Source organism: Heloderma suspectum, chromosome 2 (assembly GCF_057233095.1).
Source record: "Heloderma suspectum isolate Gila_16-S chromosome 2, 16-S_ref, whole genome shotgun sequence".
Taxonomy (NCBI): Eukaryota; Metazoa; Chordata; class Lepidosauria; order Squamata; family Helodermatidae; genus Heloderma; species Heloderma suspectum.
Genome location: NC_139459.1, coordinates 85195514 through 85210731, shown reverse-complemented (window position 1 = coordinate 85210731; position 15218 = coordinate 85195514). Strand labels below are relative to the sequence as shown.

The 15218-nt window shown below is 41.0% G+C and overlaps 1 protein-coding gene across 10 annotated transcripts in view; it reads right to left on the bottom strand.

The window, feature by feature from the left end:
- The window catches only part of LYRM7 (LYR motif containing 7), a 40794-nt gene that overhangs the window by 20633 nt on the left and 4943 nt on the right, over nucleotides 1–15218 (bottom strand). For 4 of the 10 annotated variants that reach the window (XM_084834013.1, XM_084834012.1, XM_084834007.1 and 1 more), the window contains exons 4-5: nucleotides 12569–12650; nucleotides 7279–7432 (exon numbers count right to left, since the gene is read on the bottom strand). In XM_084834013.1, the coding sequence (XP_084690139.1) occupies nucleotides 7368–7432; nucleotides 12569–12650 (147 nt within the window). In that variant the 3' untranslated portion in view covers nucleotides 7279–7367. Of the gene's footprint in view, nucleotides 1–569; nucleotides 3457–7278; nucleotides 9691–10712; nucleotides 10905–11122; nucleotides 11333–12568; nucleotides 12651–15218 lie in introns of those variants that run through there. The other 6 variants (XM_084834011.1, XM_084834006.1, XM_084834009.1 and 3 more) reach the window with 5 other exon arrangements.

The window sequence follows — 15218 nt, the reverse complement described above, 5'->3', positions numbered from 1 at the left end:
ATACATATGTAACCTTAGACCGTTGTCTGAAAAACTGAGTAGCCCCTGGGAATTGGTCTCCTATGAGTATGTTAAGAATCATTCTAGTTGCATTGTAAGTCTCTACCATACTTATGGCTACCTAAAGAGTTAAGCTATTTTTATGGCAGCATCCAGCTCCATTGTATGCATGAAGTGTGTGTACATACACACACACACACACACACACACAGGTGTGGGTGTATAATAAACAGGGGAGGATATGCCCAGTTAACTGGGTGTGAACTAGAGCACAGCAATACAAAACACACCCTGATTGCTGGGGCGCTGATCTGATCATGAGAACAATTCATAACCAAATAGGAGACCATTAATGTTTTGCAATGAGATCCAGTCACAATCCCTGTCCAGTCCTTGAGAAATATAATCAAGGTTGCTTATCAGTTCCAATTTTGTGAGATCTTGCTACAATTGTGTTTGACATTTGTCTGTTTCTTTCAACAGCCATAAATCAGAATCCAATCAACTTTTGTTATCAGCTCATGACAGATGGTAGGCAATTCAAAATAAAAATTTATCATTATTGGGCTAGGTAGGCATGCGTTTTTATTACATTGCTAGAGATGTAAGTACAGTCTAGGATTCAGTATTATGGGTTGTTGCTGTGCTCTCAGATACTGCTGAATGACATAAGAGGAAGCTTGTTCTTGCTGGCATGTTTTGAAGTCAGTCAGAGGTTACAGATGAACATTCACCGCCGAACACAATGATGGTCCATTGAAGGCTAGAAGTGTATAATTAATCCTTACTCTGATTTTTCTCTTGCCTCCAAAATCCTTTCCATTTTCCCTTTTAGTTAATGAAGGTAGTTAGTTCAATCATTTAGTATTATTATTAACAAATGTTTATATAGCAATATAAAAAGGAATCTTAAGGTGATATTGATATTAAATATTTGTACGTCTGCTTAGTTATAGTAAAACCATTCCTACTGTAAGCAAAGCATCTGCCTGAGCTCTCTCATGCAAGCTACAATGTTGCTTTCTTGATCAAAACCCTCAAGCCTAGTCAATAGTTGTTTTTGCAATCAGTGGCCCTTTCAACACTTTCTTTTGTTCTGATCCTAGTAAACTACACTATAGAAAAGCTAACTTAGACACTCCAAAGTCCATTATCATATGTTGGGAAGGGTCCCTTCTGTACTGTAGCCCAATCTCTGGTGTACCCTTACTCCAGCCCTCCAGATGTGCTGGGAGTTGTCATTCAATAGATCTGGAGGGCACCTGGTTGGGGAAAGCTGCCTTACTCTAAGACAGTTTCTCTTACACCTAGCACCCAGTGAACGGTATTTTTGCCGGATTAAAGTTGGAAGCAAACCTTATGTTTGCAAGACACATACACAGGCCAGTCCTCCTCCTTGGAATGGCAGGACAGCCCAGTTAATAGAAGTAGCCCCATTTTAGACTGACAAGCAAGGTACAATGAACTTGTGGAGCAAGGGGAAGGCTCATATCAAGAGGCCATCCTTATGTTCAGCCAAATTTCCGCACAGAATATCCATGTGACAACTTCTCCATGTACAAGTTCTTTTGCGCAAGCAGAGATCCTGTTCCGGAGGGTTCACGATCACATACACAGAGCCTAATCACGTACAAGCTGTACACACAGAGGCTCAGTGCTAAGTTCAGCTGGCTGGAGGTCAGGGCAGAGTAGGGCCTGTCACCATGATCCTGCCCCCTGACCACAATCAGGGTTAGTTGTAGGCAAACGGGTGCCCCCCAGACATTTTTGGACTACAACTCACATCAGCCCCAACCAACATGGCCAATGGGTATTATGGGAACTGTCATCCAAAATGACTGGAGGGCACCAGGTTGCCTACCACTCTGTAGCATTTATTATTATTTCATTTCTATACCGCCCAACAGCCGAAGCTCTCTGGGTGGTTCACAAAAATTAAAACCAAAGAGCGCACAATAAAACAATACAAAGTATATAAGACATTAAAACCACAGTAAACAATACAACCAACAGGATGATTGTCTCCAGTAGTGGTGTGGATGGGGCCATGCTTTTTTGATAGCAGATATGCTTCTGGAATTTCCCCATGGACCAAAACAGACATTATTTTAAATGTGTGACTAGCAGCTATGCCTTTCCCATTTTTATTCTAGAGTAGACAGAGGGCTCCCAGTTCAGACTGGGACCCTAGCATGAAAGGGGGGGTAGCAGGCCTTTTAAGATTTGCACTAGGCCCTTTGCACCTAGTCTAGAGTAAAAATGAAAAGGCAACATCACTGCTAGAAACACATTTAAAGTCTGTTTGGCCCTATGTCTCTCATCTGTAGTGTAAACTGCATCAGGGAATCCCATGTTTCCTTATTTACTCCATCCCTTGGGATGTCACTGCCCATATATTAGCAAAGCAGGGGTCAACGGGACAAATCAATGCTGCCTAAGGTCTCCTAACTCCAAGGGGAACCACAGTGGCTTCACTTTTCAAGGCACACTTCAGCCCTCTTGTTGCGCATTAACAGGCAACACTGCTGTTTTGGGGACTAGGAGCCATCACGTGTCATATCACGTGAGACTGCTGTCACCAGCCCTGCTGTTACCAGCCCTGCTGTTAGACGTACATGGGTACACAGTTGCAAAAGACCACAAGCAGCTACCCTTCCACTTGCGAGACCCAAAAGGGAGGGTCGGAGAGGAGTTTGGGGTGAAGCTTCCATAGAATTATCCACACTCAGCAATGTTAGGAAGGAAGGGGACAGATACCCTCTGAAAATTAAGAAGCAGCATGATGACAATGCTTTATTTTGTGGTCTCTGGTTTGGTCTTGTTTTCCTGTTCTCTGAATGTTAATGTTCTCATCCTCATTCATGTTCTCATTTGTTTTGCATTACTGTGAGTGTCACAGCTCTGTTTTCTTTGGTCAACTGCCCACTTTGAAGCAATGACTGCAGAGAGGCTCACACATACTTAACCTCAGCCTTCCCCAACCCATAGCTCTCCAGATGTGTTGACTGGCTGCGAGATGTTGGGAGCTGTAGTCCAACACATCTGGAGGGTACCAAGTTAGGTAATGCAAGGCACTCTTCTCTTTGGGCTTCTAAAATCAAGCTTGAAATCTTGAGGAAGAACTCCATAGAGGATTAGATACTAGAACTAAACACCCAACCATTTTATGCCAGTAAAAAAGGGAACACTTGCAAGAGCCTCTCCAGATGAGAACAAGACTTGTTTTTCCTTCTCCAAGTATATTCTTGCTCAGGACATCATTTAACCCCGGCTTTAGTCAGATGGTAGCTGCATAACACAGTCAGCATTTGAAATTGTGCAAGGGGAAACGACCGTCTGACAAGGTTTCTGTTTGTCTCAGACATTCTCTGCTATGTGGAAGGGTGCTGCTTTTTCTTCTTTCCAATTCATTCGAATTTCATGCACCATATATGAACCACAAGAATTGACTCCAGGCTACAGATTGGCCAGCAAGATGCAAATGAAACAAGATGAAATGCAGAAAATATCCATGAGAACAAAAATAAAGCGATCAAAAACAGTGCTGTCTTATTAGATTTGCTCTCTCCTTTATTTATTTATTTCATTTCTATACCGCCCAATAGCCGAAGCTCTCTGGGCGGTTCACAAAGAGGTTCTCCTCTGTGTGTGCACACGCGTGCAATATGAATGTCTTGACTATAGTATTTAACACCCCAGATTATGCCTGTTAAAGGGGACCTCAAAACCTCTTCCCCACCACTGCAGGTCTAGTATACAAAGAGCATGTAAGAGAAGGTACAGGAGTCACTGAAGCAAGGCTGCTTCCGAGGACCATCTTCCACCAAGAAGAATTTCCTTTCACAGTACATCAGTGAGTCCACCCATTTATAGCACAATCCTATGCCTGTCTAAGAAGCAAGTCCCGCAGAGTTCAATGGGCCTTCCTTCCAGGTGAGTATAGAATTGCAGCCTTTGTGACTGTTCCTTCTGGGCTGATTTCAAGGTCACATTTCCTGATTTTGGTTGTGAAAATGCATGTAGGGAAATGGCCACTGTAATCTCAGAAAAGCCAGAAGTGAAGATGAGAGTGAACTGCAGTGAAGGTCTCAAGAATTTTGGAAGACACACACTGGGCTTAAACTAGCACTCAACTAGTGGCGCTTTTCCGGTCAGTCCTACCAATGCTGCCTTCAGCCTAGCGAGCCAGTGTGGTATAGTAGTTATGTTGGACATGGAGTGGGGAACCCCAGGTTCAAATCCCCACTTGGCCATGAAGCTCACTGACCGACCTTGGGCCAGTCACCAACCCTCAACCCAACCTACCTCACAGGGTTGTTGTGAGGATGAAAATAGAGATGACCATGTATGGTGAAAAGATGGGATGTGAATGGAATAGGAATATATTTTCCCTCCAATTGCTTCTAGTGCAGATTTTAGAGTGGGAAATATTCCCGAGCCATTTCCACAACATATCCAGTTCTAAATGAGTGTTAGAAAATGGATCTAACTAGTGCTGGAAGATCCAGTGTGAAGCATATGCCTATCCAGGGTGCTTTAGCAGCACGACATCAGTGCTGGTAACTCCACTGGGCCACAGGAAGTATTGTAGCTCAGTGGTAAAGCACAAGCTTTGCCTGCAGACACCCCAGACTCAATCCCCAGCACCTTCAGATAGGGCCGGGAGAGACTCTGGACTGAAATGCTGGAGGCAATACTGAGCAAGATGGACCAATGGTTTGACTCAGTGTAAGACAGCTAATGTGGAACATTGGCCGTTACGACACATTCATGGCTAGACCAGTTCTGACCATTTCCTACTTTTGTAGGCTTGCAGGTTACAATCCTAAAGCTCAGCGTACAGAGAGGAGAGAACAAGTTCAGAAAGGAAACGGCATACAGCCAAATGGTGAATCAATTTGATTTCAAGACACTAATTGCTTCAAGCTTGAGGGGCATCATAATCCACACCCCAGTACAGGGGTGGGCAACTTGTGACTTCCCAGACGTTTTGGCCTAAAATTCCCATCAGCCCTAGCCAATGGTGAGGGGAGTTGTAGGCAAAAACATGTGGAGGGACACAGTCGGACACGACTGAACAACAACAACTGTTAAGTGCTTTGAGAGCACTTTGGGGTCAAAAAGCAAGATATAAATATAACTTCAGAAATACAGTTAATAAAAAATGATGGTCTATTTCCCCTATTTACTAAAAATATATAGATCCCAATTACTATCGGATGCAAGGACTACTATACATGGGTCACAAGCCTCAGAAATTCTCCTGAGTGTCTCCCACTGAAATACATGTCATCTGTGCAAAAGTGTATTCATGCATGTGTACAGTTTCCATTCTTTTTAATGGGATTTTTGCAGGAGAAATTTCCTATGTATTGTGGCCATAGCAGATAAAGGTTACACAAATATTTAATTGCAATCATGACATTGCATTTCCCATTCATCATAACAGAGTGAACTGTTTTTATGCTAAGAACCAGGAAACCTTTTGGAAAGAGTTGTCTCATGCAGGGAAAGGCAAGGACTCTGCTCTTCCTGTAAAGGTTGGTTGGCCTTTTTTTAGTTTTCCAGTGTCAATATTTTTCCCATTTTTTTACAAAGGAAGTGTAAGGAACTGCCAGTACTTGAAATTAAATTGCCTTATTTACAGATCTAATATGATGCAAACCATTACAGTTAAGCTCTGTGAGGCTGACGCCAATTCAGCATTTTAGAGGCGGGAAATTGCAGGAATGAAAACATATACCTGTAGGAGTCATATTTTAAAAGGTGTAGCAATATTCATCCTCTGAACCAAGACAAAAGGGAAGTCTAAGGCTGCAATCCTATACACACTTACCTGGGAGTAAGTCTCTTTCAGCTCAGTGGGACTTACCTCTGAGTAGACATGCATAGGATTGCATTGTTCATTGATATTAAATCAGAATTGGGTAACCTGTGGCTTATCAAAGAAAAAAACATATTTGGCAGGTGCTATTAACGGATAAGACTCCATTAAATTTGCTTGAAAGCATAAGCAAAGATGGTAATTGTTTTTTAAGTTTATATTCCCTCTTTTAAAAGAATCAAGAGAATGGAATGGAGAGAACTTCATTAAAGCTGCATTCTTATTTGCACTTACTTGGGAGTAAGCTTTAGTGAACACAGATGGAGTAAATTCTATTTAATAAAGCATGTATAAAACACCTTTTGAATTAAAGGCAGCTTATTTCTGAATACAAAATACATATAGGATGCAGTTGTGAACTCATTTTAAAGCCTGCTTCCTTAATTTAAATAAAGAGCACCATCTGCTGTGGGCATCTCTAGGTTTTGTAAACAATTCTTGCTCAAACACCTTTGTGGACAGATACTAAAACTTTCAATCCAAAGAGCGTATTAAAGGGAAAAAGTAGGTTTAGGCTGCAATGCTATACATACTTACCTGGGCGTTAGCCACATTAAACTTAATGGCACCTTACACAGAATTGTACTGTTAGTAAAAATAATTGAGCAACGTCATCAACTCAGGGTCAAAACTAAATTTTAAAAGGTAGTACGAATACAGACGGTTTTAAAGTGGGGCAGGCCAGTGGTAGATCGGAGTGCACAGGTAGATCTGAGTGACTGGTAGAATATCTCAAAGGGTTTCTGACTCTCAATAGCTTAAAAATTGCAAGTAAAAAATGAAAAAATATATCTGCCATGGCTGACCTTGAGTATCAGCTGGTTGCTTTTGACCACGTCTTTGCGCAGCTCTACTGTCCAGTTTTAGAGTTTGGTATTAGAATCCCTGATCTGTAGTAATGCAGATATAGATTTGTACTTGTATATGCAGTGGTGGTAGGTAAGTAGATGCCACAAGCTTGAGGTTTTTGCCCACCTCTGTTTTAAAGTTCCGGCAGCACCTTAACTATAAAGAAAGGCATTTTTCTGAGGAAGGATGCAGGTTGGTAGCCCTATATTCCTGATGTGAATGGATGAAATTAATGCAATCAAATTATTCAACAGAATTAGGAGTCAGACAAAAATATATATTGTTTAATATACACTGGAATCAGAAGTCCTGCTTGCAGTTTCCTGGTCAACAGCTCTTTGGCCACTGTGCGAACAGAATGCTGGACTAGATAGACCCTTGGTCTGATCCAGCATGGCTCTTCTTATGTTCTTACAAGTACACATGCTAGATCAGCCTTCACTCTCTGATAGGTATTTTTCATTTCTATAGCATGGTCTCGTTCTTCTCTCATTCTCACAACCAACATGTGAACAGGTCAAACACTCCATTTTACAGAAAGATACCTGAAGCTGGCAAGAAGTTAATTGCTCAAAGGCCATCACCGGGTAATCAGAGTAGTTTCAGTCCCAAACACTGACCAGAAGCAATGGATCTAGAATATCAATTTCCTCCAGGAGGGCTTGAAGCTGCCAGCCACCACCTGCTCTAGAACCTGACCTAGGAAAAACACATTAGAAACTTACTCCTAGTTATGTCATTCACAAGGATCTAGTGAGGGCTTCTTTAACAGAGCTCTAAACAGAACTTCATTTACTATTCAAGGGCATTTGGAAATGCCAGATCCAGTACAGAATGCAAGGGCAAACATTTTGAGCTGGTTTCATGGATCATGTGGCTCCTGTTTTATAGCATCTTCACCGGCCACTAGTCCATTTCTGGGTATAATTCAAAGGCATGCCTAAAGGACTGCCTCCTCCTGCCCATCCACTGAGTTCGGTGGGATAAGCCCTTCTGTGTGTCTACTCACTATCTGAAGCAGCCTTCCTCAGCCTGGTGCCCTCCAGATCTTTTGGGCTTTAACTTCCAGAATTCCTGACTATGGGCCATGCTGGCTGGAGGTAATGTGAGTTAAAGTCCCAAACATTTGGAAGGCACCAGGTTGGGGAAGATTAATCTGAAGTATGGTTGGAAAAAGCCTTCTACATTGCAGCACATAGCAGGTGGGACTCCCTGCCCAGGGAAATCCATCTGGCTTGCCCAAGATCAGTCTTCCAATGCTGGCTAAAGACATTGTTTTGGCCTGACCATTGACAATTTGCATTTAAACACAACAACTAAGTTTTATCCTTTGGGTTATTTTTAATTAACTGTAGCTGCCTTAAGCACCCTGTGGTTAAGTGAAAGGCAGGAGAGAAAGCCCTATAATAAATAAACACCTATGGAGAAAGTGCCCTCATTTAAGGAAGCAGGAATAATCTTCTGGACCTGGGCCAATCCCCTGCAGCAGACAACCACAAGCCAAGGCTAGCATTAATAAAGCAGGCACAAAATGGCACAGGCATCACCAAGAAGCACCCTGTCCACATTCTCAGATACAATAAATAAATAAATAATTTTATTCATACCCCATGCTTCTGCTCATTGGGAACTCAGCGCAGCTTCACAACACAGGAAATACGGAACAAACATATATTAAAACGCAAAAACATGCACACATTAAAAACACCTGCCAACAATTTAAATACTTCCCAAGAAACCTGGTAAGAATAGGACCTGGATGCTTCTAATATAGACAACCTAAAATACGGATATGAGATATTTTATCCACAAAAAACCAAAACAAACCCCACCACCCTTGCAACTGGCACCAAATGTACCAGCCTCTCCATCATGAAGGGACCCAGATATTCACAACCGTCACACAGTTCTAAATACCTCAGTGTGCCTCCCAGGCTCCAGCACACTGTTGTTGTTTGCCTTAGGAGTGGAACTGACTAAACCAGAATTTTCTTGAGACGTGGTTCAGTCAGTCAATCAACTGCACCATTCTAGTCACTGTATTAGGAATAAAGGTTTTTCATCCTGCTCTAAGGATCTCTCCTTCTCCATTATATTTACACAGTTATCAAGACACTGTTGCATGATAAGCATTAATACCACAGGGACAAGTCACTCTTGTACCTATACAGAAAATATCAAATATACTCAGGCTTAGCTTCAATGTTATGATGAGACGGGCGGGGGGGGGGGGGGAGAAACTGACATAGCAATCCTATACCCATTTACCTGTGAGGAAGTCCCATTGAATTAAATGGAATTTACTTCTGAGTAAACATGTATGTTACATACTTCTAACAACAGTCCATTCCTCAAGCATAAAGCCTTAAAATAATGTATATAAACCTGGTTTTAATTATATGACTTTGTGTACCTTTTAATATTGACAGAAAAACCCAAAGTTTGATAATTTATTTGGACGTTTCTGCCACTCTTTTCCCAAACCCCCAGGCCCAATTATATTTTAAAATCCAACCCCCACTCCCAAATATTGAAATATTTTTAAACTCTGAACTAAAGGTTACCAATTGATTGGCATGTTTTGGTGATGGTGGGGAAAGTATATATGTTTGTTGCACATATGAAAAATGTATCTTTTCCAATGGAGTAATGAAAGTTATGGAAAGGCTTGAAAGTAGTTTTGACTCACTCAAAATACATAAAACCAAATTAACTTCCAGTATCCACCAACAATACTGAGTATTTTCTGCTTTTAGTCTGAAGACGAATACAATAAATATTTGTTTTTAAAAGGCTTTGTTTAGGGTGATATTACAGGAAATCTTAGTTTGCAAAGGAATCACATGGCATCGTTAACAATTGACATGGCATTTTATTGCCTCCAATTCATGACTTCTGTTTTGGTGTGTCGCAGAAAGACATGTTCTCCAGCAGCATCTCTTTTCTTGGGATAAGCACTGGAAGAGAGGAACACTTCCTGTAAGATTTTACATGATTTTTATAAAGAGAGATCAGCTGTTTTTCTACACATCTTTTAAAATTTCCTGTCCACTGGAAAGAGCAGTTCTTTACATTTTGGACACTGTAATAGTGAGTGTTTTTGGGCAAGACTTTTTATTGTGCAATCACCCTGCCTCGAGGGAGGGGCCATAGCTCAGTGGTAGAGCCCATGCTTGGCATGCAGAAGGTCCCAGGTTCAATCCCCAGCATCTCCAGGTAGGGCTAGGAAAGAATCCTGCCTGAAACCCTGGAGAGCCACTGCTGCCAGTCAGTGCTGCCAATACTGAACTAGATGGACCAAAGTTCTGCTGTAATACAGCAGTTTCCTGTGTTCCATTTACAGGTCCAGATGTTCTTGACTTCCACTTGTAACCCTGCAGTGTTTCCCACAACTTCTTTTGTCTTTCTTCTTATGACAGAAAATCCACAAAGGAGGGAAAGGCAGAATTGTTGCACAATGTCTTTTAATTGATAGTGTTAGGAGTCCTCCATCTGGAAGTACCCAACATAATTAGCAAGGACTTTAGCAATTTGTTACTGTTGCGGCACTATGCTATTTCTTGCTGTCCAGTGAGAGAAAAACAATTTTTAATATTAGTGAACAACTGCCTTCAATTAATATAGCTTCATTCTATAGTGAGGGTTACTGCCTTACTTACCTGTCTGTGTAAGTTTTCTTAACTTATACAGCCAGTATCAGAGCAGCCAGTTAGGTTCTGTTTGACTGTGCTGTTCCTTATCAGTCTTTCTCTCTACCCAAGTTCTGACCATCTGGCATCTTAAGCAACCAATGCTCCTCAAGGCTGTCAGATTAGTTTCTGTAGCCCTACTTAAAAGCCTAGAGACAAAACCTGCAATCCTATCATACACTCTCTGTATTAGCACTAGTCTTGGAGTGGAAGGGCAGCTTGTACAAATCAAAAGGCCCAGAAATCTGTTAAGCTCAAGGTATCAGGAGATGGGACCACAGAGCGGATACCTTGCATGCAGATGGTTGCAGCTGGAATCCCAGCTATCACTAGGTAAGAAAGGATCAGTTAGCAGATGATGGAGGAAAACGTCAGCCTGATGCCAATTCTATATGACACACACTCTACATTTGCTCTTCACATGGTGGGTTGTAACACATGCTGAGCTGAGATGCACCAGGGATTCCACCACTACTCTCCATCTACTTAAAAAAAAAAGTTTAGGGTGGTGGTGTGCTTAAAAAAAGAAGGGAAGGAAGAAAACAGAGAAAGATATAGGGAAGGAAAAAGATGGCATATTTGGTACAGTGGAGGAGTAGCCAGTTGAGAGGGGGATGGCCCTTACATCTGATTAAACACATGTAGGATTGTGCTGCACATCTCCAACAGCAATGCTGACAATTCATTTTAAGCAAACACTGCTGGATGACAACTTGAATGGGTAAATCCTGACAATTTACTTGTAGAACTAGAGTCACGTTGTGCCCACTGGGACCAGGCCAAGGACAAGATTACTTGCAGTGCTGCCAAGCTTCATGGGCCCCTAAGCACACAAAAAAATCTTCCGCTCTGTTGCTTCTTTTCCTTCCTCTTTCCAGCTGCCAGAAGAAGCCAATGTTGTCATTTCTGCCTAAGAAGGAAGCAGCTTAAAAATAAGTATATTTCTTGCAAAAAGGGATGGGAGGAATGGGACACAGGCCATAGTTCAGTGTTAAGAGCATAGTCTTTGCATGCAACAAGTCCCAGGAGCCCAGGCTCAATTCCTAGCATCTCCAGGCAGGGCTGGGAAAAACTCCTGCCTGAAACCCTGGAAAGCTGCTGCCCGTCAGCGTAGAGTACTGAGCTAACAAGTGGTGTAGCTTTCTATGTATCAAGGCTACGTACACAACCCATGTACTGGTGCAATGCTGCCCTTCTCTTTAAGCACACTTGCTTCTACTCAGCAAGACTTGCAACCTCAGAACTGGAGTTTGAGATATGGGTGGCTCAGTTTTGTCCTATTTGCCAGAATTAATTTGAAATACTATTGGAAGTCTCCAAGTGAGCAACTACAATCTGAATCGATGCTCATTTAGGATGAAGTGGATTGTTTAATGTCAACCATGGTAATACCTTATACTTTAAAATATGGATTGTTACATATCCCACATGGCTCAGAAAGTATAGGCTACAGATGTACGTATAGCAAATATGCACATACTTCTTTTATTGGGCAACTTTCAGATTCATATATCTAATGAACCCATGAGATACAATATTACAGAAAAGATATTCATGGGAATAGTAGAACTGCCAAAATTAAGAAGACTAGAAATATCCTACCCTCAAAAACAAAAAATAAGTTTTGAGGTGTGCATATAGAAGGAATACTAATTACAGATGGAACTAGAGATAATGAAACAAATTTTGTGGAAGTGAAACAACAAAACTGAGTTATATTGGCACATCTCCCATGAATTTCAAATCTATTCAGTACTGTCCAAAACTAGATGGACTACCAAACCAGTATTGCTTTTCTGAGCCACTGATGGCTCAGCTCGCTGGTCCCAAATTAACCTGGCACCTGGAAGAGCACCTAATAATCAGAACCAAAAACAAAGATGAAGGAAAACACTATAAATCTGAAATCTGGTTTACACTGCAATCCTATGCGTCTCTACTCAGAAGTAAATCTCACTGAGTTCAATGGGATTCACTCCATGGTAAGAGTGTTTAGGACTGCTGCCCTAATGCCATAGTTATAAATGCATGTACCTGTATGTACCAATGACTCACAAGTAGCATATGGTGAACAAACCTTGCATTATTCAGTGTTAAGCAGATATGTAGCATTTACAACTTTCCAAAATGAAGTTTCTTTACTTACAGAGTCTGTTGGAGTCCACATGAACACCCTGAATGACAGATTTTCTGAGTATAACTTCTACATCTGAACCTATTTTTATAAGCTGTACAGAAAAAAATAAAACAAAATTGACTGAATGGCACAGAATTATTCTTGAAGACATTCTCTGTGTTTGTTGAATATCATGAAAGTACCAGTTACCTTAACAATTCTATAGGACCCTTCATCTTTGAAATATTCAAAGGGTGTTACTTTCGGTACTGAAAGGACTACGGTTAGATCCCACATGTCAAAATACAGAATATTGCTTTTCCAGAATTGGAAAGAGAAATTCAGGCAGCTCCTTAGGGGCAAAGCTTTGACTATAGACCATAACATTCATTCCAGGGCAGACAAATCCCAGCTATTCATCTATTTCAGTTCAATCCCTTCATAATCTACTGGAATTCCCAAAGTGCCAACAGATTTTTTTTTAATGGCAGCTCTCTCTTTCTTTCTTGTGAAAGTAGGCCTGACTAGCCATTGTAAGTAGTTTGGTTCAGGCGAGGTGCCTGATGGGATTGAGAGAGAGAGAGCGTGTGTGTGATCATGGGAAGGTAATTGTAACTTGCTCATAAGCAAGAAATTCTTATCCACCAAAGTAACTCATCCCTAAAGATAAGAAGGCCGCTGTGCTGATAAGACTGTTACTGAGTAGTAATTGGTTTCTGAGCATGTGTAGTGTATTTTCTTTGTTCTTCAATTTTCAGTCTGAATAAATACATCCTGTTTCTTTTATTAGGGAGAGACACAGTTTCGTCTGTCTCTGTAATGACTATGTGATATATAATTTTATATTCTTGGTATACATTTTTATCCATGACTCTGTAGCCATAAAGGGAGATCTGCTATGTTTCATCAGGCACCGATGACCATGTACTTTCGATGTTTATTAAAAACTTACTTGTTTACCCTGGTTTTTCCCAACCATTAACTTGTTTCTAATGTTGTTGTGCTTTTATAACTGTGTAATTGTTTTGTGTTATGTTGTAAACCGCTTCAGGATTTTTAAAATGGGAAGTGGTATATAAATATTCTAAATAAAGGAAGACGTTCATGCCTCACTCACTGCTAGAAAAGTAAGCCAACCACCACACTATGGGCAGGATGCAATTCCAAAGCTACTGCCCACTTGCCTGACAGAAAGTCCTCATAAACTGCTGGCCAGCATATTCAATACTGAGGTCGGTGACAGAAATATGCAATTTGGTACAGGGCCACAGTATAATTGGCTTACTTTAACACAATAAAATTGAGTTATTTTAATTTCAGATGGCCAGTTTTAATTTTATTAAGCTTGTGAAAATTATAGATTTAGTAGACATGTTGTCCTTCTAGTGTGAATAGCTACCTGTAAATATGGGGGGAGGGGAAACAGATTTGGCTAATATATTGACTGAAATAATTCACAAAATAATTCCTTGAAAAGACTAGCGAGAGTTTTCTTTTTACCATTTTCCAATCTTTTAACCCTTTTTCAAAGCCTATATGGAGTAGAGGCTTAACTTATTTTAAAAAAAATTAAAAACAGATTTTAAGACTCAAATGCACCCTCAGAGGCTGAATTTGAGCCAAGTTGCACCCACCAGGCTGGAAAGAACAAACATCAGTGCTTAAGCAAGAGCGAGAGGAAGTTACAATATAAGTAACATGATCTTCTCTACTGTGCCAGTTTCTGCAAGCAGACTCTTACACCAAAGATTTGTCCAATGAAAGAGATTACTTTACCTATCTTGTGTGTGTGTGTGTGCTTGTCCTAGTGCTTGTCCTAGTTTTACATGCAAATTACTGCAGAGGCAGATTTAGGTTACTTTATTCTCCTCAATAGACCCTTTAGAAATGCCATTCTGCCTAAGCCCTCTCCTTTCTGAACTCCCAGAATTGGTGTACATTTATGAACAGCAGCATTTGTAAGGAAAGAATTCAATGAACGGGGAAGCTTTTCTGAAAGGGAATAACAAAGAAGCTGTTTTCACTTAGGTGGCAAAACAGAAAACCTATAGTGCATGTTGCATAGCCATAAGGACAATCCAAACGTCTAAGTGATTTAGGGTGCAATCCAATGCATGTTTAGACAGAAAAAAGTCCCACAACTCTCACTATTCCCCAGCAATTTTTTTCCCCTATTCAACTGTCCTTTGTTCTGATAGCAAGAGACATTAGTATCAACAATGAGCCAAATAGAGGAAGAGTTCCAATGTATCCCCTTTCTAGATGACTGAAAATGAAGTCCTTTCTGGTCCTCACACCAAGAGGACTGCTTCAAGGGGTAGTTCCCAGAAGAGAAAGAAAAATAAGCAAGCTGTCTCTGCTAAACAGAGCCTACTGCCTCTCTTAAAGGCAGAAGGACAACTGGGATCCTGTTTAGTTATTTATCTGATGCATTTCTTAGCCATGTTTCCCGGCTGCAGTCTTCCCAAGGTGTTGCCTGCTCCTAACCCATTTTAATCATTGTTTTGGAATATCTTCCTCTTTCAAGCTGAACCAAGAACAACCACCACAGTGAAATGTGTGCCCAGGCTCCGACTTTTAAAGGTACTGGTTTGGATCCAGACTTAGTCGTACTTCAATCAATGGGACTTCAGATATTCAGGACTAACTTAAGTTGCACTGATGTCCCAGCGGGCCTACT